At 43.1% G+C, this 25114-nt stretch overlaps 1 protein-coding gene across 2 annotated transcripts in view; it reads right to left on the bottom strand.

Annotated features, from left to right (window-relative positions):
• LOC126202957 (protein transport protein Sec24A) overlaps positions 1–25114 on the bottom strand; it is a 159820-nt gene that overhangs the window by 99451 nt on the left and 35255 nt on the right. For both annotated transcript variants that reach the window (XM_049937077.1, XM_049937076.1), the window contains exons 5-6: positions 22901–24506; positions 6163–6249 (exon numbers count right to left, since the gene is read on the bottom strand). In XM_049937077.1, the coding sequence (XP_049793034.1) occupies positions 6163–6249; positions 22901–24506 (1693 nt within the window). The remainder of the gene's footprint in view (positions 1–6162; positions 6250–22900; positions 24507–25114) is intronic.

Raw genomic sequence — 25114 nt, forward strand, 5'->3', positions numbered from 1 at the left:
TGTGACACTTAATACAAGAACACTGTGAGATCCGTTCTCCTGGATCGAGGGGTGCTGAGTGAAATGCCAACTCTAGCCTGCAAGGCTAGTGGGATAAAAACTCGCAGATAAAAATCTGAAGGGGGTCGTGAAATACCCAGTCATGGAAGGTAACTAAAATTTATGCCCTATGTGGGTCAAAGAAGACTGCAACAAGGTGTCTGCATTTAGCAAAATGCCTGTCATATTGTTGTTTCCAATCTGAGTAAATGGTCAGTTGTAGATCATCCTTCCCAGAAGCCACACTGATACAGGGACAAAACGCTCCAAGATTCAAGCACCCAACATAATCAGAAGCTAACCATCCTCTTGATCAATTTATAAAGTAAGCTGGTCTGGCTAATCAATCGGTAACTGTTGAGAGACCTTGGGTTATTCCCTGATTTAAGGACAATTGAGGGTGGAATCTGGGCCTGAGGCCACGTCATGTGAAGTAGTAAGAGCCTACAAGGATTCCCACTCAGTGAAAGGTTCATTACAAGATTCAGCTTTGTGGGGTTGAAACAGAGGTGGGTTCTACAACTCATCATTTCTGCCAGAGAAAGGTAGCAGGATAGGATGAGGACACTGAATCCGTCGCAAGATGTTCTACAAGGATCGACGGATCAATACACAAAACACCCTGCGGGATAAGACCCTGGACAGTTGAAAGTCGCTGGCTGCCGAGAAGGCTATGGACCTTGAACCAAACCTGCAATGAAGAGGGTTACATCCCCTGGGAAGAAACAAGTATTCTTTTATACTCTGCTTAATAACGTAGCAAGCCTTAGCACGGAGACACTTAAAAGTGATAAGGTTAGTCTTTGAGGGTGTCATTTAATTTGTTGCAGTGCCCATTGGTAGTCCTGGATAGCGACTGCTACATCCTCGGTCCATCATGGTACCGCTCAACGATGAAGGGGATGTGTGGATAGGAGAATAGCAGTGCCAGTGGCATGAAGAATAGTGTCAGAGACGTCTTGCACAAACACATCAATGCAATCTAAGAGAGAGTTGACAAAGTGCACAGCAAATATATATATATATATGGGCCAATTGGCTCTACAGAATGCCCAACATGGGGGACAGTCTGCCTGGCGGTGTTAGGGGAACAACAGAACCGCAGGAAAGTAAACACTGTCACAAAGATCATCATGAGGTGAGACCTATGTAGTGAAGCCATGAGAGCAGGGGAGATCGTGAGATCAATGGCAGAAAAGGTGCCATGAGCAACACTGAAGTATGTAGGAGAGTCATCATTGAGGAGACATATCAAAGTCTGTAATAAGTTGGCCATTTATAAGATCTCTAGCCACAGGGGGTGGTGTGCACTGAAGTTCCCATGGGGAGATATGGGGGCGGGAGTTGCTGTATTAAGGTAGGCAGTTCAACATTAGGAAATGGCCTACCTGGAGGGAGGTCGACACTGCAAATAGTGATTGCTGGGGATCATTTGCACTCATACCGCTATTGCTTCCAGTTTGGTAAGAAGGGGACTCCAGTCATTAATGATATCGGTGCGAACGAAAGTGCAGACCCCTCTAGATGCTATCTCGGTATCGGCACAGTTCTGACAGAACGTCCGATAACCATCAAACATTTCATTTCAGAGTGGTCATCACGGACGTGCATATCTTGAAGAGCAAGACAGAATGGAGAAAAAAGGAAACTAGTTGTATTTCCAGTAGGTGACAGTAATATCCATTGCAATTCCACTGGATTATCGAGTGGTAAGAGTCCAGGTTAGACACAAAGAAGCCGAGCGGACATCATGTCATCGGGTCAGTGGTCATCACACATATGAGGGTAGGGTGACATCCATAAAAACTGGATCTGATTTGGAGTGAGGAGGGGGTGGAGCTCCCCTGGGATGCCAGGGAAGCCTCATCCTTGGACTTGCACTGCTACTGCTTCTCCTCCTCCTCCTCCTCCTCCTCCTCCTCCTCCCTTAGAGGGTGGGAGTAGGTGTTATCATTAAGGGAGCAGGTGGCAGCAATGTTCGGATTGGACAGAGAGCGACATGATTTGGGACCTTTGAGTGTGGTTCCCTTGTCCGACCCGAGGTTGCAGGCTTTCTATCTTGAGAATGCCAGGGAGGGGTGTTCCAAGAGGGAGCCCCGTCCCAAGCAAGAGCCAGAGAAGAAGATTTTTTTCTCTGGCTGAGGAGGAGAAGGAGCAGTTCCTTGAGGGGAAGAGACGAGATCCATTGGGGAGGAGGAAAGGGAAGGGAGAACCACAGAAGAGGGGGACAGGACCAAGTATAGGAGGGAGAAAGGATGCAACAGAGGCAAAAGTAGAAGACACTGACACGGGGTGGAGTCAGTCATATTGCTGACGAGTCTCACTATAAGATAGACGATCCACGGACTTACAGTCTTGGATATTCTTTTCTTTCTTGTAAGCTGGGCAGTCTGGTGAGCATGGAGAGTGGTGGTCATGACAATTTGCACACACACAGGTGGCATAACACAGCGACTTCTCTCATGGAATGGGTGTCCAGTCACCACACAGTGAGTCTACCTTACGGCAGGAAGACATATATCCAAAATGCAAGCACCAAAAGCACCTTGTGGGTAGCAGGGCATATGGCTTCATACCACATTGGTAACACACAACTTTGACCCTCTCTAGGAGGATACCCCATCAAAAGCCAAAACAAAGGCACCAGTATTGATGCAGTAGTCTTTATAATCCTTCTGCACACATCTAATAAACTGAATACCATGTCGTTTCAGATTAGCCCAGAGTTACTCATCAATTTGAAGTATGAGGTCCCTATTACAAATCACTCCCTGGACCATATGCAGAGGCTGATGACGGGCAATAAACACCAGGAGATCGCCAAGATGATCACAAGCACGAAGAGCTGCAGACTGGGTGGCTGAAGCAGCTTTGATTAACTGGAGATCCAACCACATCATACCGAGAGACTCCACTTCACCATACTTGTCCTTGATATTCTCCACAAAAAAACGATGGCTTTGTGGTGGTGAATGTGTCTTCACCCATCCCAGTACAGACCAGGTAGTGTGGACAGTGTTTCATCCTAAGATGGCGAACCTGGCTCTTCTCCCAGGGTGTGGCCAGGGAAGGGAAGGTTGCAAAGCAGTAGTCAATGATCCGGTACCATTCCCAAGACAGCTATTTGAGAACAGCCAGCTTTTTGCTGCTTGATCCACTTCATGCACCAAGCATCTACCCTGATACCACCCACTCCGAGCAGGGGCTCTCCCCGTGGCTGCTACCCAGCCACAGTACGTGTCGTCCGGCATGGCGGCTGTTGCCAGGGATGCTGATGCTCCAGGATGACAAGCAACCACTCCTTGGCATACATGGGGAAGCAACAGCTCAGGTATCAGTAGTGTGATACCTCTGTTGTCAAGGGGCTCAGCCTGACAGATATATAACAGCTTCACCACACAGACTTTTAACACATGCTGGTGACCTAGCAGGACGGAAGGGGGGCTATGGCAAGGAAGGAAGAGGGGGAGGAGGGGGGGGAGGGGGGGGCAAGCGGCAGAAAGGGCAGGGCTCCACAGCGTGGACATTAGGGAGGGAATTCTTCCTCAAATGGCTCACACTGAAGACAGAAAATCTAGAAGTGGAGATCAAATAGGCAAAAGGAACGAAACCGCAAGGAATACAGGGAACCACATGGATAGCTAGATTGACATAGATAAGTTTGCCAAGAGAAGGGAAGGAAGGGTCAGCAGAGTAGGAGTGAGGATGAGGAGGGAGGGTCACAGTGAAGGAAATGCAGCCTGGGAATGAAGAATGGGCTGCAACAGCTCAGGGCCCAATGTGTGCTGTGCAATAACTCATGAAAGAACAGTGAGCCCCTGGGGGAACCCATTCCTGAGAAAAAGGGATTTGAACAGACGGACAGACAGACGTAGACAACAAAACAATCCTACTGGGGGTTCCATTTTTACCGACTGGACTAAAGAACCCTAAAAACAGAATGGACAAGGAAGCATAAAGTTGAAATAGCCTATCGAACATCACACACGATCTAAAACTAGAAATGCTTTTCACAGAACACTAAGATACATCACTATGAAACACTTCTGAAGCCAATAGCTATGTATGGAGCCACAACCCAATCCCTAAAGGCACACAAAAGGCTCATCAAAGAACTGGAGAAAAAAAACACAGAATCATTAGACCACTATCCATGGCATCCAATTACATGAGTAACATCCAGCAAACTTGATCCAATAAGGAATCCATCGCAAAACAGAAAATTACAGACAACCTGCAAAAGATGTGTAACAATTTTAAGGTACCTCAAAAGAATAGGCATGAGCAGGTTAACCAAGAAGATCTTCCACTTTTTTATTCAACTCCGATATCCACAATGCTCTAGTTTAGAAATAAAAAAATCCTCGAACTTCAACAAATAAAAGCCAAAGTCACTTGCTACAGGAGTCTCTTCCAGAAGTCGATGTTGAGGAATGGCTAAACCAAGCTGAAGGAAATAAAAAGATGTGCTGCCCCTTGAATGATGGAGAGCAATCACGCCCATTCACAAAGCATGAAGGATATCTAGGCTTCAAAGAAAGCTTAGTTCTCTGCCAAATGTAACAAGACTTAACATGGTCCTAGATATCTCCAGCAAAATAAATGATGATGATATAGTTATTAAAAGACTAATTATTGATTAAAATGTTCTTTACCAAACAGGAAGACAATATCATGGAACACTGTCTATACTTACTACAATGGGCCACAATAAATATGTCAAAATGTAAAAAAATGGCTAACAAATCAGTGTGTAGATACTCCCATTGGCTTTCATTGGCAGCAGACACTAGTCTTCATAATATGTTCACAGGCCAAAACTAGTAATTTTCGAAATTGGTGAAATACAGTTGTGATCTTGACTGTACATCATAATAATGTGCTATTTAATATAACTGAATACTCATATTCAGACTGTGTCTTCACTGTTAAAAGTATGGCATATGCCACACCAACTGAGGTGCTGGAACGACACCACACATACGTTTTCAGCACTCTCTCACAAACCACAGGTCATGTTCCAGTGGCAGATTTTCCATCCTTTTCAGCAAGTCTAGCCACTGTATGTTCCTCAATAACATGGAGAGGATTTACAAGTTGGTGCTCACAGAAAGCTATTCAGGCATCATGATGGCCTGACGATGGTAACAATGTCTTGGCAAAGTATCACACAATTTGGATGACGCAACCTGGCCGAATACCTGGTGGTGATCTTTCCAATACCCAACAAACGGACCAAATAAAAAAAAGACTGAATATTTCAGATGCCTTCCACGTTAATACAGGTTACCAAAAATAGCTAAATATTGCAGAAGTATCTCTACTGAACAATTCAAAATTGAAAACATTACACCAGTAAAAACATGCAAAATCACTGATATCTTTAGCTTCATCATGATCAGCCATATCTATCACAAAATGGCAAGGGCTCTTCAAGTCAAACATTCAGGTGCACTTTTAGCAGGTTCCTCCAGCACTAGTGTGATCTTGTCCTTATTTCACCAGTCTGGTGGTCTTCTTCTGGACCTTCATCTGCTTCCTGAACTCAACTGCATCACCAGTTTTGTCCACCTCTCATGTTTGCCTCTAGCAATGTGGCCAGCCCATTGCCAGTTCAGGTAGGCTGCCCTTTGCAAGATGTTCTTATGTTCTTGATCTTTGGGAACGATCTTACATTACCCGACTTCAACATTTACTTTTTTATTGCTTATTACATCTTGTACAGATCTTTATATATCTCTTGTGGTAGGAGTTTGCTAGGTACCAACATTCTTAGCTTATTTAATGAAAGAACACAGCTGATCACAACAGAATTAAATGCTTTGCCTCCTGTGACTCGAAACCGGTAGCCCTCAGAATTGAGAAAAATCTGATAAAACACACCAGATGTAGTGCACTGTTTGTTGACAAATCAATGCCACCTCTAACACACTATTTGGAGATAAATTTATCTAGAACAGTTACAAAATTTTCTTTACACTAAAAAGAGAACACCGCCCACTAACAATTACATTCCACAAATTTTTACGTCGTCGTTTCACACAGAAAAATTAGGGTATAGCAGAAGAAAGCAAGAACTTCACTTACAGGCAAGAGACTCAATTACATTGTAAGATTACTTACCCACAATTTGTTGAAACCTTGCTGAGCAACTGACATTCCAGACATCATCTGACTGAGACTATCTGGGCTGGTAGGCTGATAATCAGGCTGCAAAAAATTTAGTCAACAATGTAGAACTACTGTAGCAGAGGCATAAAAAATTTTTATATAAAAATCAGTGATAGTAAATTAAATTACTTACACGTTTAAAATGAATTCTCATAGCAAAGGGACACAGAAGATTAACTCCTTAATGGCATATAATGCTGTTGAAACTTGACAAAGATAGTGTCACAGTTATATAGTTTCAGAAACAGCAGTTCCTCTGACAAAGGCTGGACAGAAACGTAGGCAGCAAAAGCTGTAGAAATTATATGGGGACAACCACAGCTGATGTTGCCAAATATAGGTAAAGTTGTCAAAAATTTCATCCAAATTTGACATCTGCCTCACATGTCCTAAGACATTTTAAATTACACAAAATCGTTGAAGTATCCATGAGGTGATACGTCCATCAGACGAGAAAATAATCTTCAATAGTCTCATGGACACTATCCAAGATTCTCCCATGTAGCAACATCACAATTTTGGTTCTCCATATCCCACTTTGAAACTCATCCATAACTACCCATAAAATACTATGCTTCACAAGCACTTTACAAATACATTTATATCTATACTCTGCAAAACACTGAAGTGCATGGCACAGGGCATGTACAACTGTACCAGTAATTAGGGTTTTTTCCATTCCATTCACATTTGGAGAGCAGCTGTGTGCATGCTGTAATTATTCTAATCTCATCCTCACAATCAATAGGGGCTTGTTGTATATTCCTAGAGCCATCACTTCAAAACTGTACTTGAAACTTTGTTACCAGACTTTTTGGGATAGTTTACATCTATCGTCAAGATTCTTCCAGTTCAGTTTCTTCAGCATCTCTGCGGGACACCCCCATGGGTCAAACAAGGCTGTGAGCATTCGTACTGCCTTTCTCTGTACACATTCAATATACCCTGTTAGCCCTATTTTGTATGGGTCCCACACACTTGATTAATACTCTAGAAGCATTTGAATGAGTAATTTATAAGCAATCTCCTTTCTAGGTTGATTGCAGATCCCCAGTATTCTACCAATAAGCCAAAGTCTATAATATAATATTGTCTGCAAGGTCATTAATATACAACATGAACAGCAAGGGTCCCAACACACTTCCCTGAGACACAACCGAAGTTATTTCCACATTTGATTATGACTCTCCATCAAAGATAACATGCTGCCTCCTGACTAAAAAGCCCTCAAACCATTCACATTCACAAATTTCACTTCACACCCCGTATGATTGTACTTTTGGCAATAAGTGTGTGTACAGTACAGAGTCAAATGCTGTTCGGAAATCAAGGGAAACTGCATCCTACCTGGTTGCATTGATCAAAAGCTTTCAGTATGTCATATGAGAAAAGTGCGAGTTGGGTTTCACATGATCGATGTTTTTGAAATCCATGCTGATTGGCTTTGAGGACGACATTCTGTTCAAGATACCTCATTATGTTTGAGCTCAGAACATGTTCTAAGATTCTGCAACAAATCGATCTCAATGATATTGGACTGCAGTTTTGTGGATCACTTCTACTACCCTTCCTATAGACAGGTGTGACCTCTGCCTTTTTCCAAGAACTTGGCAGTTTTTTGTTCAAGGAAACAGCAAAAGATTATAGTTAGAAGAGGGGCTAAATCAGCCACAAATTCAGTATATAATCTGACAGGGATTCCACCAGAGCCTTGAACTTTATTCTATTTTAACTATTTCAGCTGTTTCTCAACACCACTGACACAGACTTATTTCAGTCATCTCTTCAAAGGTACAACGGTTAAATTGGGGCTATTTTCATGGGTTTTACTTAGTAAAGGAACATTTGAAAATAGAGATAAGCATTTCAGCTTCCTTTTTGGTACCCCCAATTTCAGTTCCTGCCTCTTTCGTCCTGGACTGTACACTAACTTTGCTGACACTAACAGCCTTTACATGCGACCAGAATTTCTTTAGGTTTTGTTAAAGATAATTTGACAGTATCCTGAGACGATAGTCATTGAAGGCTTCATGCATTGCTCACTTGTCAGCCAAATGCATTGCATTTAGCATCTCTCTATGCTACCAGTTATGCAGTAATCTCTGTTTATTTAGAAGTTTCTTCAAAGTGACTACTGTCCCTCCCGTTATGAAGTGTTCTACTGGGTACATATCTATCCACTGAATCATCAACTATACTGACATCTTGGGTTGTCGGGTGTTCTGCCGGATATCAGCGTCGTACTTGCATGATATTTCGGTCACGTAGCTCGTAACCTTCATCAGGTGCGACCTGAGACTGCTCCTCGAGTGGACCTGGTCCAGTATTTATGCCTATGGCCTTCCCCCTCCACCAACGGCTGCAGGCGCTTCCTCTGTGGTCCGCGCCCATTCCCTGCGACCTGCTGGAGCGCGGCTGCTCCGTTTTCGGTCCGCTGCAGTTCTACGTGTTCCCTCTGCGGTCCGCGCCCACCAAACCCGCTCCTGGGGGTTTCATCTACGGTCTGGGGTACCAAGCGTTCCCCCTGCGGTCCGCGCCCGCTCACCACGACCTGTTGGAGCGTTGCCGTTCCGTTTTTCGTCCGCTGCGGCTCTAGATGTCCCCTCTGCGGTCCGCGCCCACCAGTCCCACTTCTGGGCGTTCCATCTTCGGTCTGGTGCGCCTGGCAGTCCGTCAGAGGCTCGTTTTCCATCTCCATGTCTCTGGTTCTTCTGTATGTGTAGTGTTGCAGCTGGCCCCGTTGCTCCTTTAACAATTCCAGAGCCGGATCCCATGCTCTGCTTAGTTGGTACCCTGTGTCACGGTTCACAAGATCGTCAGCCATTTTAATTTCTATCGATTCTCTTATAACACTGTCCCAAAATCTGGGTGTTTGTGCTAGAATCTTGGTATCCTCATACTTCATGGCATGATCTAGTTCTAGACAGTGTTCAGCAATGGCTGACTTAGTCACCTGTCTTAATCTAGTGTGCCTCTGATGTTCTTTGCACCTGATCTCCACAGTTCTGGTCGTCTGGCCAATGTAGGACATGCCACATTGACAAGGTATATTGTAAATCCCTGGTTTTCGTAATCCCAGGTCGTCTTTGACACTCCCCAGCAGTCCCCCGATCTTGTTGGATGGACAGAAAACACACTTGATATTGTGTTTACGGAGGATCCTACTGATTCTGGCAGAAATAGAGCCAGCATAGGGCAGATATGCCACGTTCTTTGCTTCATCTTGGTCTTCTTCAGGAACCTGTGGTGTAGTGGCTGGTTGGAGTGCCCTCTCAATTTGTCTGTCCGTGTATCCATTCTTGGAGAAAACTGTTTTGAGATGTTCTATCTCTAGAGGTAGATTCTCTTGGTCTGACAGGGCCCGTGCTCTGTGGACCAAAGTCTTCAGAACCCCATTCTTCTGTGCAGGGTGGTGACAGCTGCTGGCCTGCAGATATAAATCAGTGTGTGTTGGTTTTCGGTACACACTGTGGCCAATTGATCCATCTGCTTTCCTCTGGACTAGTACATCCAGAAATGGCAGCTGGCCATTCTTCTCCAGTTCCATGGTGAACTCGATATTAGGGTGGCATGAGTTAAGATGTTCGAGAAACTCATTGAGCCTGTCCATCCCATGTGGCCAAATCACAAAGGTGTCATCCACATACCTAAAGAAGCATGTGGGTTTAAATGTGGCTGTCTCCAATGCCCTCTCCTCAAAACTCTCCATAAACATGTTGGCAACCACAGGGGACAGTGGGCTGCCCATGGCTACACCTTCAGTTTGCTCATAATATTGGTTTCTGTACAGGAAATACGTGGATGTCAGTGTATGACTGAACAGGTCCAACAGAGCACCGTCAAATTTCTCTGCAATCAGATCTAGTGAGTCCTTCAGTGGGACCCTGGTGAACAGCGATACCACATCAAAACTAACCATGATGTCCGAATCTGTGATGTGCAGTTGCTTGAGGCGTTGCAGGAAATCTTCTGAGTTGCGGATGTGGTGAATACATTTCCCCACATATGGAGACAGGAGACCTTTCAAGTACTTGGCTGTTGTGTACGTAGGTGCCCCAATATTACTGACAATTGGACGTAGGGGCACGCCCTCCTTGTGTATTTTAGGCAGACCATACAGTCTAGGTGGCACTGGCGCTTTTTCCCGTAGTTGTCTGATGATCTTATCGGGCATCCCTGTTTCCTTCAAGAGAGCACTAGTCTTCTTGGCCAGCTTGTCTGTGGGGTCACACTCCAGAATTCTGTATGCAGGGTCCTCCAGAAGTTGGCGTACTTTCTCATCACTTATTATTATGATGAGAAAGTACGCCAACTTCTGGAGGACCCTGCATACAGAATTCTGGAGTGTGACCCCACAGACAAGCTGGCCAAGAAGACTAGTGCTCTCTTGAAGGAAACAGGGATGCCCGATAAGATCATCAGACAACTACGGGAAAAAGCGCCAGTGCCACCTAGACTGTATGGTCTGCCTAAAATACACAAGGAGGGCGTGCCCCTACGTCCAATTGTCAGTAATATTGGGGCACCTACGTACACAACAGCCAAGTACTTGAAAGGTCTCCTGTCTCCATATGTGGGGAAATGTATTCACCACATCCGCAACTCAGAAGATTTCCTGCAACGCCTCAAGCAACTGCACATCACAGATTCGGACATCATGGTTAGTTTTGATGTGGTATCGCTGTTCACCAGGGTCCCACTGAAGGACTCACTAGATCTGATTGCAGAGAAATTTGACGGTGCTCTGTTGGACCTGTTCAGTCATACACTGACATCCACGTATTTCCTGTACAGAAACCAATATTACGAGCAAACTGAAGGTGTAGCCATGGGCAGCCCACTGTCCCCTGTGGTTGCCAACATGTTTATGGAGAGTTTTGAGGAGAGGGCATTGGAGACAGCCACATTTAAACCCACATGCTTCTTTAGGTATGTGGATGACACCTTTGTGATTTGGCCACATGGGATGGACAGGCTCAATGAGTTTCTCGAACATCTTAACTCATGCCACCCTAATATCGAGTTCACCATGGAACTGGAGAAGAATGGCCAGCTGCCATTTCTGGATGTACTAGTCCAGAGGAAAGCAGATGGATCAATTGGCCACAGTGTGTACCGAAAACCAACACACACTGATTTATATCTGCAGGCCAGCAGCTGTCACCACCCTGCACAGAAGAATGGGGTTCTGAAGACTTTGGTCCACAGAGCACGGGCCCTGTCAGACCAAGAGAATCTACCTATAGAGATAGAACATCTCAAAACAGTTTTCTCCAAGAATGGATACACGGACAGACAAATTGAGAGGGCACTCCAACCAGCCACTACACCACAGGTTCCTGAAGAAGACCAAGATGAAACAAAGAAGGTGGCATATCTGACCTATGCTGGCTCTATTTCTACCAGAATCAGTAGGATCCTCCGTAAACACAATATCAAGTGTGTTTTCTGTCCATCCAACAAGATCGGGGGACTGCTGGGGAGTGTCAAAGACGACCTGGGATTACGAAAACCAGGGATTTACAATATACCTTGTCAATGTGGCATGTCCTACATTGGCCAGACCACCAGAACTGTGGAGATCAGGTGCAAAGAACATCAGAGGCACACTAGATTAAGACAGGTGACTAAGTCAGCCATTGCTGAACACTGTCTAGAACTAGATCATGCCATGAAGTATGAGGATACCAATATTCTAGCACAAACACCCAGATTTTGCGATAGAGTTATAAGAGAATCGATAGAAATTGAAATGGCTGACGATCTTATGAACCGTGACACAGGGTACCAACTAAGCAGAGCATGGGATCCGGCTCTGGAATTGTTAAAGGAGCAACGGGGCCAGCTGCAACACTACACATACAGAAGAACCAGAGACATGGAGATGGAAAACGAGCCTCTGACGGACTGCCAGGTGCACCAGACCGAAGATGGAACGCCCAGAAGTGGGACTGGTGGGCGCGGACCGCAGAGGGGACATCTAGAGCCGCAGCGGACGAAAAACGGAACGGCAACGCTCCAACAGGTCGTGGTGAGCGGGCGCGGACCGCAGGGGGAACGCTTGGTACCCCAGACCGTAGATGAAACCCCCAGGAGCGGGTTTGGTGGGCGCGGACCGCAGAGGGAACACGTAGAACCGCAGCGGACCGAAAACGGAGCAGCCGCGCTCCAGCAGGTCGCAGGGAATGGGCGCGGACCACAGAGGAAGCGCCTGCAGCCGTTGGTGGAGGGGGAAGGCCATAGGCATAAATACTGGACCAGGTCCACTCGAGGAGCAGTCTCAGGTCGCACCTGATGAAGGTTACGAGCTACGTGACCGAAATATCGTGCAAGTACGACGCTGATATCCGGCAGAACACCCGACAACCTAAGATGTCATTAGATCGCCGGGAAAGCCTGAAGAGTTACATCAACTATACTTTTAAACTTGAGCCGCAGTTCCTCTACATACTCCTGTCCTGTGGTGAAAGTTTCTAGTTCCTAACTGAGATATGACACTACTGATTTTTTATCTAGTTTGTTGAACATATATATATATATATATATATATATATATATATATATATATATATATATATATGCTTCTGCTTGTTTGAGTTGTCCTTTGTACTTTGGTAATCATTGTTGCCACAACAGTGTCACAGACACTGTTATCAGTTTTGATGTGGACATCCACAAAGACATTAGGTCTATTTGTTGACATTAGATCCAATATATTTCCATCATGAGTGGGGAATCCTAACTATCTGTTCTAGATATTTTTCAGAGAAGGCATTTAGTAACATTTCACAGGATGGCTTAACAAAACTCTTAATTTTCCCAACTGATTGGCGGACAATTAGAATCTCCACTGACAATTACTATATCATTGCAGAACTTACGTATAGTGAACTGGGGTTTTCTCTGAAGTTCTCTGTCACATCAGTAGACCATTTTATGCCCACACCTGATACTGGGTCTTACCCTATCAATCTCCCATGCAGCTTCAATTTCTGTCTTCATGTATTTGACTTTCTTGTCTACAGCAAAAAATTCACCACCTCCATTTCCCATTTGCCCACCCTTTCAATATCCACTGAAATTCCCCCAAAAAAATCTCACTGCTATCAATTTCAGGTTTCAACCAGCTTTCTGCGCCTCATATTATGTGTGCTTCACTGCTTTTCAGGAGCAAGAACTCTGGCATTCTGTTGCAAATGCTTTGTCAGTTAAACATTATTATCTGTGGGAGGCATTACTTTCGATCTTACATTGATATTTCCGGGTTTTCTACAGCTATTGTTTTCTGGATATGGAGAGTTGCCTAATCTAAAAAAAAAAAAGCCTTGTGTGTACCCCGAAACCTGCGTAGGCCTGATTAGGGAGAAAAAGTTTTCAACACTTTGGCAAACGTACATGAAGTTGAAGCCCAGCTTGTCACTGAACCTTCAAAGACTCTGGTTCCATCCTTCCACTCAGCGCAGAAGTGAAGGGGCATGACAGGTCTGGGGGCAATACTGCAAAATGTGAGCTTCATTGAATTTTTATGCACAAGACTGGTCTTCTCAACTTTCTCTGCTAGTCGATGGAATGCTCCAAGTACGACTACTGAGCCAAGATGACAAGCATCGTTTGTTCCAATGTGTGCCATAACATGCAGTTGATTGCACACTGTTTCCTCAACAGCTGCTGGAATAGCCTCTTCAACATGTGGAATAAGACCCCAGGCATACCGTATTTACTCGAATCTAAGCCGCACTTTTTTTCCGGTTTTTGTAATCCAAAAAACCGCCTGCGGCTTAGAATCAAGTGCAAAGTAAGCCGAAGTTCTGAAATATGTTGGTAGGTGCCGCCACAACTAACTTCTGCCATCGAATATATGTAGCGCTACACAGGCATGCTTTACAGGCACAAAGATAAATACTGGCGCCAAAAACTCTGCGTCAGTAAATAAATTTAAAAAAAGGGTGGAAGACGAGCTTTTTTCTCCGCCCCGAATTTCGACTACTGCATTTTCATACATTATCCAACGAAATAAATACAAATTCCATATTGTTCATCTTCGAATGTAGCAGCTTTCCAATGTACTACGAAAATCCGACTGGCAAGACCATTTGCGATGTTTGTCAGTATGGCCAATTCTACGTTCAGATTTTTTTTCTACCTGTGAGAAGAGATGGTTGCTAATGGGAACTTTTGTGAATTCTGAATCACATGCAGTATTCTCTTCACCATAAGAATAATACGAATATAAACATTTTGCCATGTATTCTTTCGTGTTTGCTGCTATCTCGTTTAAATCCTGTCTGCCTAATAAACTATGAAACTAGAGTGAGACAACACAAACGCGGAAGTATACACATAGGTCATGTTCATATTCGTATTATTCTTATGCCTAATAGTGATACAGTCAGAAGTGAAGCACGGCAATTGACTAGATTTTTAAATCTAAGATAACTAATTTCTGTGCAGAAAATAATGTACTAAAGAGGCGTCTGCAAAGATTTTCAAACGGAGAAAAATTTTCGCTAAACTCTCGTTCAGATCATCATCCATCATACGCAGTTTATTATTTGGTTCTTGTTGATCATTATCAAAGAAAGCAGCAGTGTAAATAACAACAAATAGCAGTCTCTTGCCATTGTTTCGCTACTGAGACAATTACTCTCTCTCTTTTTTTTTTTTTATTGTAAGCGGCGGTAGCACGCACAAAAGCAAACCATGCCGCGAGCGGCGACAGGTCGTGAACATTCATTATCGGAATGCGACAAACAATGCATGACAGTACAGTAATGCATTTTCAGCTTAGAGTGACGAAAACATCTATAACAAAGAGAACGGCAATTATCAGATCTGGGAAAAATAAGCAATCAATTCAAACCAGGCGAAGCACGTGAAAAACGAAAGGTACCCGCATAAATAAGGACGGAACGCCTGACGCATAGCAATGGCCACCTGGTAAAGCTTAACTGCTAAGCTTACGGCTCGAACCAAACTACGGTAGCTGTATCGTCATTCATTCGACCTGAATTCTGTCTCATATTACAATGGACCAACTTTGTTTTGATTTGGAGGTGCGGCCTAAAACTTTTCTCTCCCCTTGAATTTCGAGTCTCAAATTTCAGCTGCGGCTTAGATTCGGGAAATTATTTTTTCCTTTATTTTGAGTCTCATTTTTCAGGTGCGGCTTAGATTTGAGTGTGGCTTAGATTCGAGTAAATACGGTACACAAAGAGTGCACCTGGTGTCCTTTCCTGTACCTTACTGCCATTTCCCTACGGCGTTCAATCATTCACCTTAAGTTTGAACTGTCAACGATGAATAGACTCCTTCCCTTTTGCGTTTGCCTCCCCTTGACACCAGACAAAATAGGTTTCCCCAAAACAGGTGAATTGAGTCCCACTGGCTCAGTTTCAGTTAGAGTGAAAGAGAACCCCTTAGAATTTTTTATTAGGGGGTTGGTGTAACAATCCAAGTCCTCCCTAGTCTCCGTGAACCCTCTATAGGGCACCTACCTCTATCATTGAAACCCCACTCTGAGTCAAGTGGACAAGAAATAATTTATCCCATACTTCCTGCAGAGGAGATACGACCCACATGAGAGGACAGTACTTGAGGTGTACCATAGGTACATGACTATTGGGAGCTCTTCCAGCACAGCAATTCACAGCAGCTGCCAATCATTTGACATTAGTCAGTGTGATTTCCAGTTGCCTACAAATGTCACCCAACTCATTCCATGTTCAAGAACAGCATTTAGATTGGGGCTGCATTTTGGCTGGTGCAATGTATAAAAGGACAGTGAATAAATAATTTTAAACTAAGCCTGCTGATTATCTTTTAATAAGTTGGGCTAGAAACTTCCTAATTTTCTCTAAGAACTGAAGCAAATACACAAAACAAAGATTACAATCAAGGCAACTGAAAAACCCATGGTAAAAATTACTAGTTTCCTAAAACTTTTTGAGGTTAATTGCAGTTGTTAGCAAACCCTAAAATAGAATTAATCTACAGTATATGTAGCAAATATACAGTTCTCTTTAAAGGAAAACAAGTTTAAACATATTGTGTTAGTTACAATATCTGCTACAAGAATAAATCATAAATGTCAATTTACTACAAATTAGATTAGGCACAGGACAATGCTACCTTCTGAAAATTCTCAAAAATGCTCATTTATTTGCACTGACAAACAATGAAATATGTGATCTATTATTTGGCAGTAACTATGAATCACAAATGTTTATTTGCTATGAAATGAATTATCCAAAACACTCTTAACAATAATTTACAAAAATAGTTTTTTTAGTGTCCAAAAATTCTCAAAAATGATCTGCTTCTCACATAGGTGTACAATGGAATTAGAGAAAGATTGTTTTGAATGAAGGTACGCCTACCGATCTCAAAAATTTTGAAAGAGCACTAAATTTGAGGCTACAATTGACAATAACAGTACAAGTTTACCATGGCAGTAGGAGTGTTAGAAATTTCACAAAATAGCACAATACAAATATGTATTGATACAATCAATGAAAGAGTATACAGAAGCAACACCAATAGTAAATGTGTGAATCTAGAATTTCAAATTGGCACACACATCTTGCACAAATTGTCTCACATGAACTCCAAAGTTGTTTTGAATTATAAATAAATGTGTGAACTGCACCAATTTTGTACTCAGCTGTTTCTCTGCCAACTTCTACAGTGGCATGCTGAAGATGAACACTGCTGCATGAGTATCTCTCAGTCAAAATTGCATTTACTACCTGTTATAGCTAACAATGCAATCAATCATTGCAAACGGTTAGGAAGTAACAATACACACATGGCAGAAGCATGTAACAGCAAGATACCAACAAAACAATCTTGCTATGTGAGCAACACTTTACTCATACATCACTAATTAAAAAACCATCCAATACACTAACTTTTAAAAGTATCCAAGTAATATCATCCTCTGTTGCAATAGGACAGGGACAAATGAGAAAGGAACAAAATATCATGCATTCCTTAGCATCTGAAATTTATCTCAAAGCTACATTTCTCCACATCTCCTCTCTCCTTCCCCCTTCAAATGACACCATTTTCTACTACACCATTTCTTATGAACAAAACTGACCATTTCTCACTGAATATCTAAGGCCGGCATCCACCTGAAAACAAACTCATAACTTTTTTTCCACCACCATCTTAATCACCAGCAGGCAGAGTTGAGGAGGATGGTGCAAGATTCATAATAAGACTATGGTAACACTGTCAGAAAAGGCATTAAGCTAATGTAAATAACAAAGAAGCACAACAGGAAAAAGCTAATGTTCAAAATGAGTCAATCTGACAATGCAACTATGTTAGTTGGTTGACATACGTAAGAAGCTGGAAATCGCCCTGACTACTGTCAAACAATAGGCATCTGCTGCAAATCAGTGTGTTGGAAGAGCTTCTGCGAACCAACACCAGAGGTATCTCAAGTACTATTCTCTCCTATGGATCCTATCTCCTCTGCAGAAAGTATAGAATCTGTCATTACTCATCCACTTTACTGCAAATGGCATGTCAATGGTAGATCTCGGCATCCTGTACAGTGTTGTATCGATCCCCCTAACCAACAAGTTTGAGCTGCTGTCTTTCACTGAAACTGAGCCAGTGGGACTCACTTCACCTTTCTGGGGAAACCTGTTTTGTCGCTGTCAAGCATAGGTAAACACAAAAGGATAGGGGATCTATTAACATTGGCGGTTCAAACGTTCGGTGAATGATGGCACCCCTTAGGGAAATGGCTGCAAGGAACAGGATAGGATACAATGTGTACTCAGTGTGTATGCCTGGGGGTCCAATTCAACATGTTGAAGAGGCTAGTCAGCAGCCTCGAGCGAACAGGATGCAACCAACTGCAGACTGTGGCACATGCTGGAACAAATGATGCCTGTTGTTTGGGCTCCGGGGTCATACTTGTCATTCCGTGACTGACAAAGTCGACTGAGAAGACCAGCCTTGCACATGGAGTTCAAACGAATCTCACAATCTGCAGGATTGTCCCCAGAAATAATTGTAGCCCTTTGGTTCAGAGTGAAGTGGAAAGACTTCGAAGGTTCCGTGACAAGGTAACCCGTAACTTCCTGAACTTGTGACATACGGTTGAGAACTGTACACTCTTCATCCAATCCAAATACTGACAGCTGTAGGAAACCAAGAAGAATCAGTGTAAGATTGATAGAAATGATTCCCCCACAGGTGAAAGTATTAAAATCCTAATAGTTAACTGCCAAAGTGATCGCAACAAAGAGCCAGAGTTTGAGGCACCCCTGAAAAGCAGTGAAGTTCAAATAAAAATAGGTAGAGAAAGCTGGTTGAAACCTGAAACTGATAGCTGTGAGATTTTTGGGGAAAATGTGAGTGTGTATTGAAAGGATAGGAAAACGAGAAATGTAGGTGCTGTATTTGTTGCAGTAGTCAAGAAACTCAAATCCACCAAGGTAGATATTAAAGCTGCATGTGAGACTTTGGGCAAGACTCCGTATCAGGAGTGGGCATAAAATGATACCTGGATCCTTCTATTGTCCACCAGACTCATCTCCAGAGGTAACCGAAAACTTTAGAGAAAACCTCAGTTCACTTGTGCGTAAGTTCCCCAATCATTGGTGCAGACCAACAATTAATTTGGAAAGTAAAAGTTTTATTAGTTGTGGGTGTGATAAAGACATCTTGTGAAACATTACTAAAACCCTTTTCTGGAAACTACCAAGAACATCTAGTTAGGAACTCTACTCGCGACGAAAAAAAAAAAACCTCTTTGAGAATGTCCACATCAAAACTGGTATGAGTGATCATGACGCGATTGTGGCAACAACGATTACCAAAGTAGAAAGGACAATTAAAACAAACAGAAACACATATACGAGGGTTGGAACTTTAATAGCGGCAACTATTTATGTACAGCTCGTACAAAATTGAAACACACATCTAAGTTTTACTGACCTTCAAAGTCGTCACCAGCATTGTGATAACTTGTTGCCAGCGATTTGGAATTTGTAGGATACTCTTAGCAGTGCCAGTTGTGTTGAAGGTTTGAGCGGCACGGTCTATTGCCCTACGAATTTGTAGCAGTTCTGAGGCGAATGCCGTGAAGTGTTTCCTTCAGTTTATAAATCGAGTTGAACTCACGAGGGCTTAAGTCAGGGGAGTGCAGTAGGTGGTATAGCACTTAGCAGCCCCATCAGTCAAACAAATCAGTAACATCTTGCACTGTATGTGCTTGAGCATTGTCCTGCAAAATGATGGTCAGGTCCCGCAGAAAATGTCATCACTTCTGTGTCTAAGCTGGTCGTAGATTGTGTTCCAAAAATGAACAGCACAGAGACAGAAGTGAGACACTTTTTGCAGGACCTGACCGTCAGTTTGCAGGACAATGCTCAAGACCATACAGTCCAAGCTGTTACTGATTTGTTTCACCGACAGGGCTGCTAAGTGCACTCCCCTGACTTAAGCCCTCGGGAGTTCAACTCGATTTATAAACTGAAGGAAACACTTCACGGCATTCGCTTCAGAACTGCTACAAATTTGTCAGGCAATAGACCGTGCCACTCGAACTGTCAACACAACTGACACTGTTAAGAGTAACCTACGACTTTCACAACATTGGCAATGTGTTATACACAATGCTGGTGACTACTTTGAAGGTCAGTAAACTTTGAAACACATATCTATTTTGTACGAGCTGTAAATAAATAGTTGTCACTATTAAAGTTCCAACTCTCATATGTTTAGTAAACTACATAAAAATTCAGTAGTGTCCTATCTCAATGAGGTACTTCAAACTTTCAGCCCAGGGCATGAACATGTAGAGGAACTATAGCTAAAGTTTAAAAGAATAGTTGACCATGCACTGGATATATAGGACCCAGTAGACAGTTCATAATAGGAGGGAACCTTCATGGTATACAGCCACTGTAAAGAAACTTCTAAAGAAAAAACATACTATTGCATAATAGGTGCAAAACAATGCGTAGGACTATAGACAGATAGGTGCTGAGTGCAACACATTTGCCTGTCAAGAGAGCAATTCACGATGCCTTCAATGACTACCATAGCAAAATGTTGTTAAATGATATTTCAGAAAACCCAAAGAAATTCTGGTCATATGTAAAGGCAGTTAGTGGCACCAAGTTAGTGTCTAGTCCCTAGTGAATGAGACAGGAGCTGAAATTGAGGGTAGCAAAGCAACCGCTGAAATTATTAACTCTTATTTTCATATGTTCCTTTACAATATAAAACCCAAGAGACTAGCTCCAATTTAACGCTCGTACCACTGAAGAGATGAGTGAAAGAAGTATTAGTGTCAGTGGTGTTGAGAAACAGCTAAAACCGTTACAATTTAACAAAGCTACAGGGCCTAATGGTATCCTTATCGGTTACTATACTGAACCAGCCCCTCTCTAACTATAATCTATTGTAGATCCCTCAAACAAGAAATCGTGCCCAGTAGTTGGAGGAAAGCACAGGTCAAGCATGTGCACAAGAACGGTAATAGAAGTGATCCACAAAACTACCATCCAATACCCCTGACATCAATTTGTTGTACAATCTTAGAACATATTATCTTAAGGTATCTCCAACAGAATGACTCATTCCATGCCAACCAGCATATATCCCGATAACATCCATCATACAAAATTCTACTCAAACTTTTCTCACGTGCCAACTGAAAGCTTTTGATCAAGGAAGTCAGGCAGATGCAGTATTTATTTATTTCCAAAAAGCATTTGACTCTGTACCACACCTACATATATTGTCGGAAGTATGATCATAAGGCGTATCAAAGGAAATTTATTACTGGACTGAGAACTTTTTGGTAGGGAGGATGCAGCCTGTTATCTTGGACAGAGAGTCATTGTCAGATGTAGCAGTAACTTTGTGTGTGCCTCAAAAGAGAGTGTTGGGACACTTGCTGTTCATGTTGTAAGTATATTGATGACCATGAAGACAATATTATTAGTAACTTCAGACTTTTTGCAGATGATGCAGTTATCTATAATGGAGTACTGTCTGAAAGAAGCTGCATAAATAGTCAGATCTTGATCAAAGTGGTGCAAAGATTGACAAGTTGCTTTAAATGTTCAGCCATTTAAATATGGTAAGCACAGAACCGAAAGGAATGAAATAAAATTTGTACCATGACTGGGACTTGAACCCATGTTTCCTGCTTACTAGACAGATGTGCCAGCCATTATGCCACTGTATCGTTGGGGCTAATACAGATGCATAGACTACCTAAGTCCAATGTCCACCCTAACACAAACTTCAATTCAAACCTTACTCAAGTATGTGGGACCCATACAAAATAGGACAAACATGGGATAATCACATACACAGACAACTGAAGCACAAATGATCACATGTTTGTTTGATCTGTGGGAGTATGTCACAGAGCTATTTAAGGAACTGAACTGGAAGGCTCCTGACGGTAGATGTAAACTATCCTGAGAAAGTCTATGACAAAGTTCCACAAACCAGCTTTAAATGACTCTAGAAATATACTAAAACCCCTATGTATTGCACATATAGGGGTCATGAAGACATGATTAGAATAATTACAGCACACACAGAGGTCTTCAAACTATCATTCTTCCCACAATCCATGTGAATGGAATGGGAAGGAATACTAGAAACTGGTAAAATGGGGCATACCCTCTGACATGCAGCTCATTGTGGTTTGTAGAGTATAGATTTAGATATGTTCAAATGTGTGTGAAATCGTATGGGACTTAACTGGTAAGGTCATCAGTCCCTAAGCTTACACACTACATAACCTAAATTATCATAAGGACAAACACACACACCCATGCCCGAGGGAGGACTCGAACCTCCGCCGGGACCAGCCACACAGTCCACGACTGCAGCGCCTTAGACCGCTCAGCTAATCCCGTGCAGCATTTAGATATAGATGCAGAATTATATCACTCATATATAAAACCAGATTACAACACTAACTGCAGAGATTAGAATACCATGGGTACCTTGACACACACACTAAGGTCATCCTGACAGTGCTAACATTTTGGTCAGATTCAAATTCAGGAGCTACTATCTCCTATAAAAGCTCACAGATGTCTCGTTGCCTAATTTCTTCCACCTGCTTCGTGCCTTTGCCAGAGCATCCTCATGCTTTCCATAATTATTTAGTTGGTCAATCAGCAATTATGCAATGGATCTCCAAGTTTTCTACATTCTGCAATTTCCTGATGAATGTGGTATGCAAATAATGTGCCAAACCAACCATCTGTCTACACAAATAAACAGCGGCTGCCATACTGCAGCCAATAATTAACCACCCACTACCTAGCAGTAAAACAAGCTGCTGGGCACAACTCCACACCCTATGTCAACTGTTATGACACACTACTATTTGTGAACATTTACTAACTCTGTTACAACTTATACCAGTAGGCTGCTCTGACTGACAGCAAACCATTTACATCAACTGTGATCCCTATTCTAGCAACACACTGCTGCCTTTATCTACATAATCCATCTGCTGTACATCATTGTTATGTTTCATTCCACTCAATTTCCATCTATTCTCTCCAACACTGGAATATGGAACTTTGAATCCAAGATATTGAAAATCTGCAGCCTCAAAAGTGCTTATATAATTGCAGTCAACTTTTACTCTCTCCAAGTTAACATTTTTCACATTTTTGTACTTTTTACATACCTGCTGTGGATACCTTTTGACCAATGGGTGCTGGTGCTGCTGCTGCTGAATGGGTGTCACTTGCGTGTTGAGCCATGGAGCTACCGGATGCTGCTGCTGTTGTTGTTGAAGCAGTTGTTGCTGCGGTGGCTGCTGCTGCTGCTGCTGCTGCTGCTGTTGTTGTTGTTGTTGTCGTTGTTGAAGCAACTGTTGCTGATGCTGCTGCTGCTGTAGTTGTTGAGGCATCTGTTGCTGTGGTTGCTGCTGCTGTAGCTGTGGAGGATGTGTCATTTGTGGTGGTCCCTGTGAGGTTGGCAAGTAAGGGCCCTGATCTTGACTCCTTGGAATAGATGGTGGGAACTGTGTTAATGTTGGTGCAGATGCTCCAGGTTTATATGGTACTGGTTGCGGCTGTGGCTGTGGCTGCTGCTGCTGGTGGTGATGCTGTTGTTGTGTGCCGATCTGAGTCACAATATTCTGTCCTGGGTAGCCTGGTGAAGCAGGACCAGTGATTCCAGACTGATAAGAGGCACCAGCTGGCTGCTGTGGAGGGAACTGACCTGGAATGTGCTGCTGCTGCTGCTGCTGCTGCATCTGCCTGGCAGATGAGTTTACACGTGAATCTGAACTCTGCGGATACGGCTGACTCGAAGCATACGAGAACTGATTCGCGGGTGGATTGTTCCTGGCCTGTCCGTAAGTATTTGGGGTATACGGTTGCTGAGTGGGAGCACCAGTCGAGAGCTGATTAGGAGGCTGTGGAAACTGATTTGTCGGCTGCAACTGCGTACCACTCTTGGGAGGCTCAGAAGTGAAAGCTTGTCCCACAGGTTGATTAAGTGGTGGACGCATTATCTGACTTGGACCTTGGGCTCGAGGTTGAACAAAAGTTTGTTCTGGCAAGTTCACCAGTCGTTGGTTTGTCGTAGAAGAGGAAAACTGATTCTGTCCTTGCAACCGATTCACTGGTGTTTGTGTTAAGTTTGTCCTCGCTAGCTGCGGTGCTTGCTGTACCTGTGAATTCGTTCCCTGGTTTTCATAGACACTCGTGCTCTGTTGATACTGGTTCCCTGCAGGGGTCTGTGACTGAAGCCCTTGGGGCTGAGGTCTATCGACTGGCTTCCTCTGATTTAAAAGTTGCTGAGAGGGAGAACTTTGATCCATGTGCTGCTGACCAGCCACCTGTGGCTTAAAAATTGGATTCACAGTCTGGAAAGCAGCCTGGACTGGTGATGCCTGTTGAACATTAGACATTCCTTGAATCTTCTGAGGACTGACACCACCGTACAAAGTGGGGGGGCCTTGCAACTGATGCTGACCGGGCTGCATGAACTGAGCTGAAGCCTGGTGGTCCCCTTGCATTCTCTGGCCTTGTTGCTGAGGGTAAGAAGGCACCTGTCCACTGCTTTGCTGCTGTGTTACAGCAGGTGGTGCATAAGGCATCTGTCTCTGCAGTTCTTGATTTTTTGGTGACTGGTCGAGATGCTCCGAGCCATCCTGCACATCACTCCTCGCAACAGTTCCTTCCATGTTAGTTCGCACAATCCTCGAAGTGGGAGGAATCCCCACATTTGGGCCATTTATATGTGGAGATGAGAAGCCCATCTGCTGAACAGCTGGACTGTACCTGTAAATAAAACATATGTGGAATTATACGTAAAACAGACAGCATATTTGCTTTCACAATGCCTTAACAGAAGAGAGATTACTACAGTGTGCCCTAGAGTTTCAAAGCAGTTATTAGGGCCACCATTTGAAGCGGGAGCAAGAACATGCTTCCCAAAAATGTATCATTGCTACACAGATTCATGCAGGTGGTACAGGACTACAGAAAATTAGTAGCATTGGAAACTGCTTTATTAAAACTTTTACAGGGTGTATACATGGACAAGAAAAAAAGAAAAATTCCGGGGCTCCTGGATAAAAACGAACTTTTCCCCACGTGAAAATACTCTTCTTCCAAGGTGAAAATACACTTTTTCCATGATATGCAACAGTGTAGTTTCCCTCGGAGCAGTAAGAACAACAATCCTTTGAATGGTAAAGGTTTTATACAGCAGCATAGAACTTCCCAGCACTTTAGAAAACAAAACTTGGGGAAAAAACACATTTTGGAAAGATCTTTGATCTGCAGCAACACGTACGCTGCATATTTTCATATTACAATACACTGCATATTTTCATATTACAGAAGTACAAATCTGAATTCCATCAAACACAGCATGTTAATTTCGA

The sequence above is a fragment of the Schistocerca nitens genome, chromosome 9, assembly GCF_023898315.1.
Source record: "Schistocerca nitens isolate TAMUIC-IGC-003100 chromosome 9, iqSchNite1.1, whole genome shotgun sequence".
Lineage (NCBI taxonomy): Eukaryota > Metazoa > Arthropoda > Insecta > Orthoptera > Acrididae > Schistocerca > Schistocerca nitens.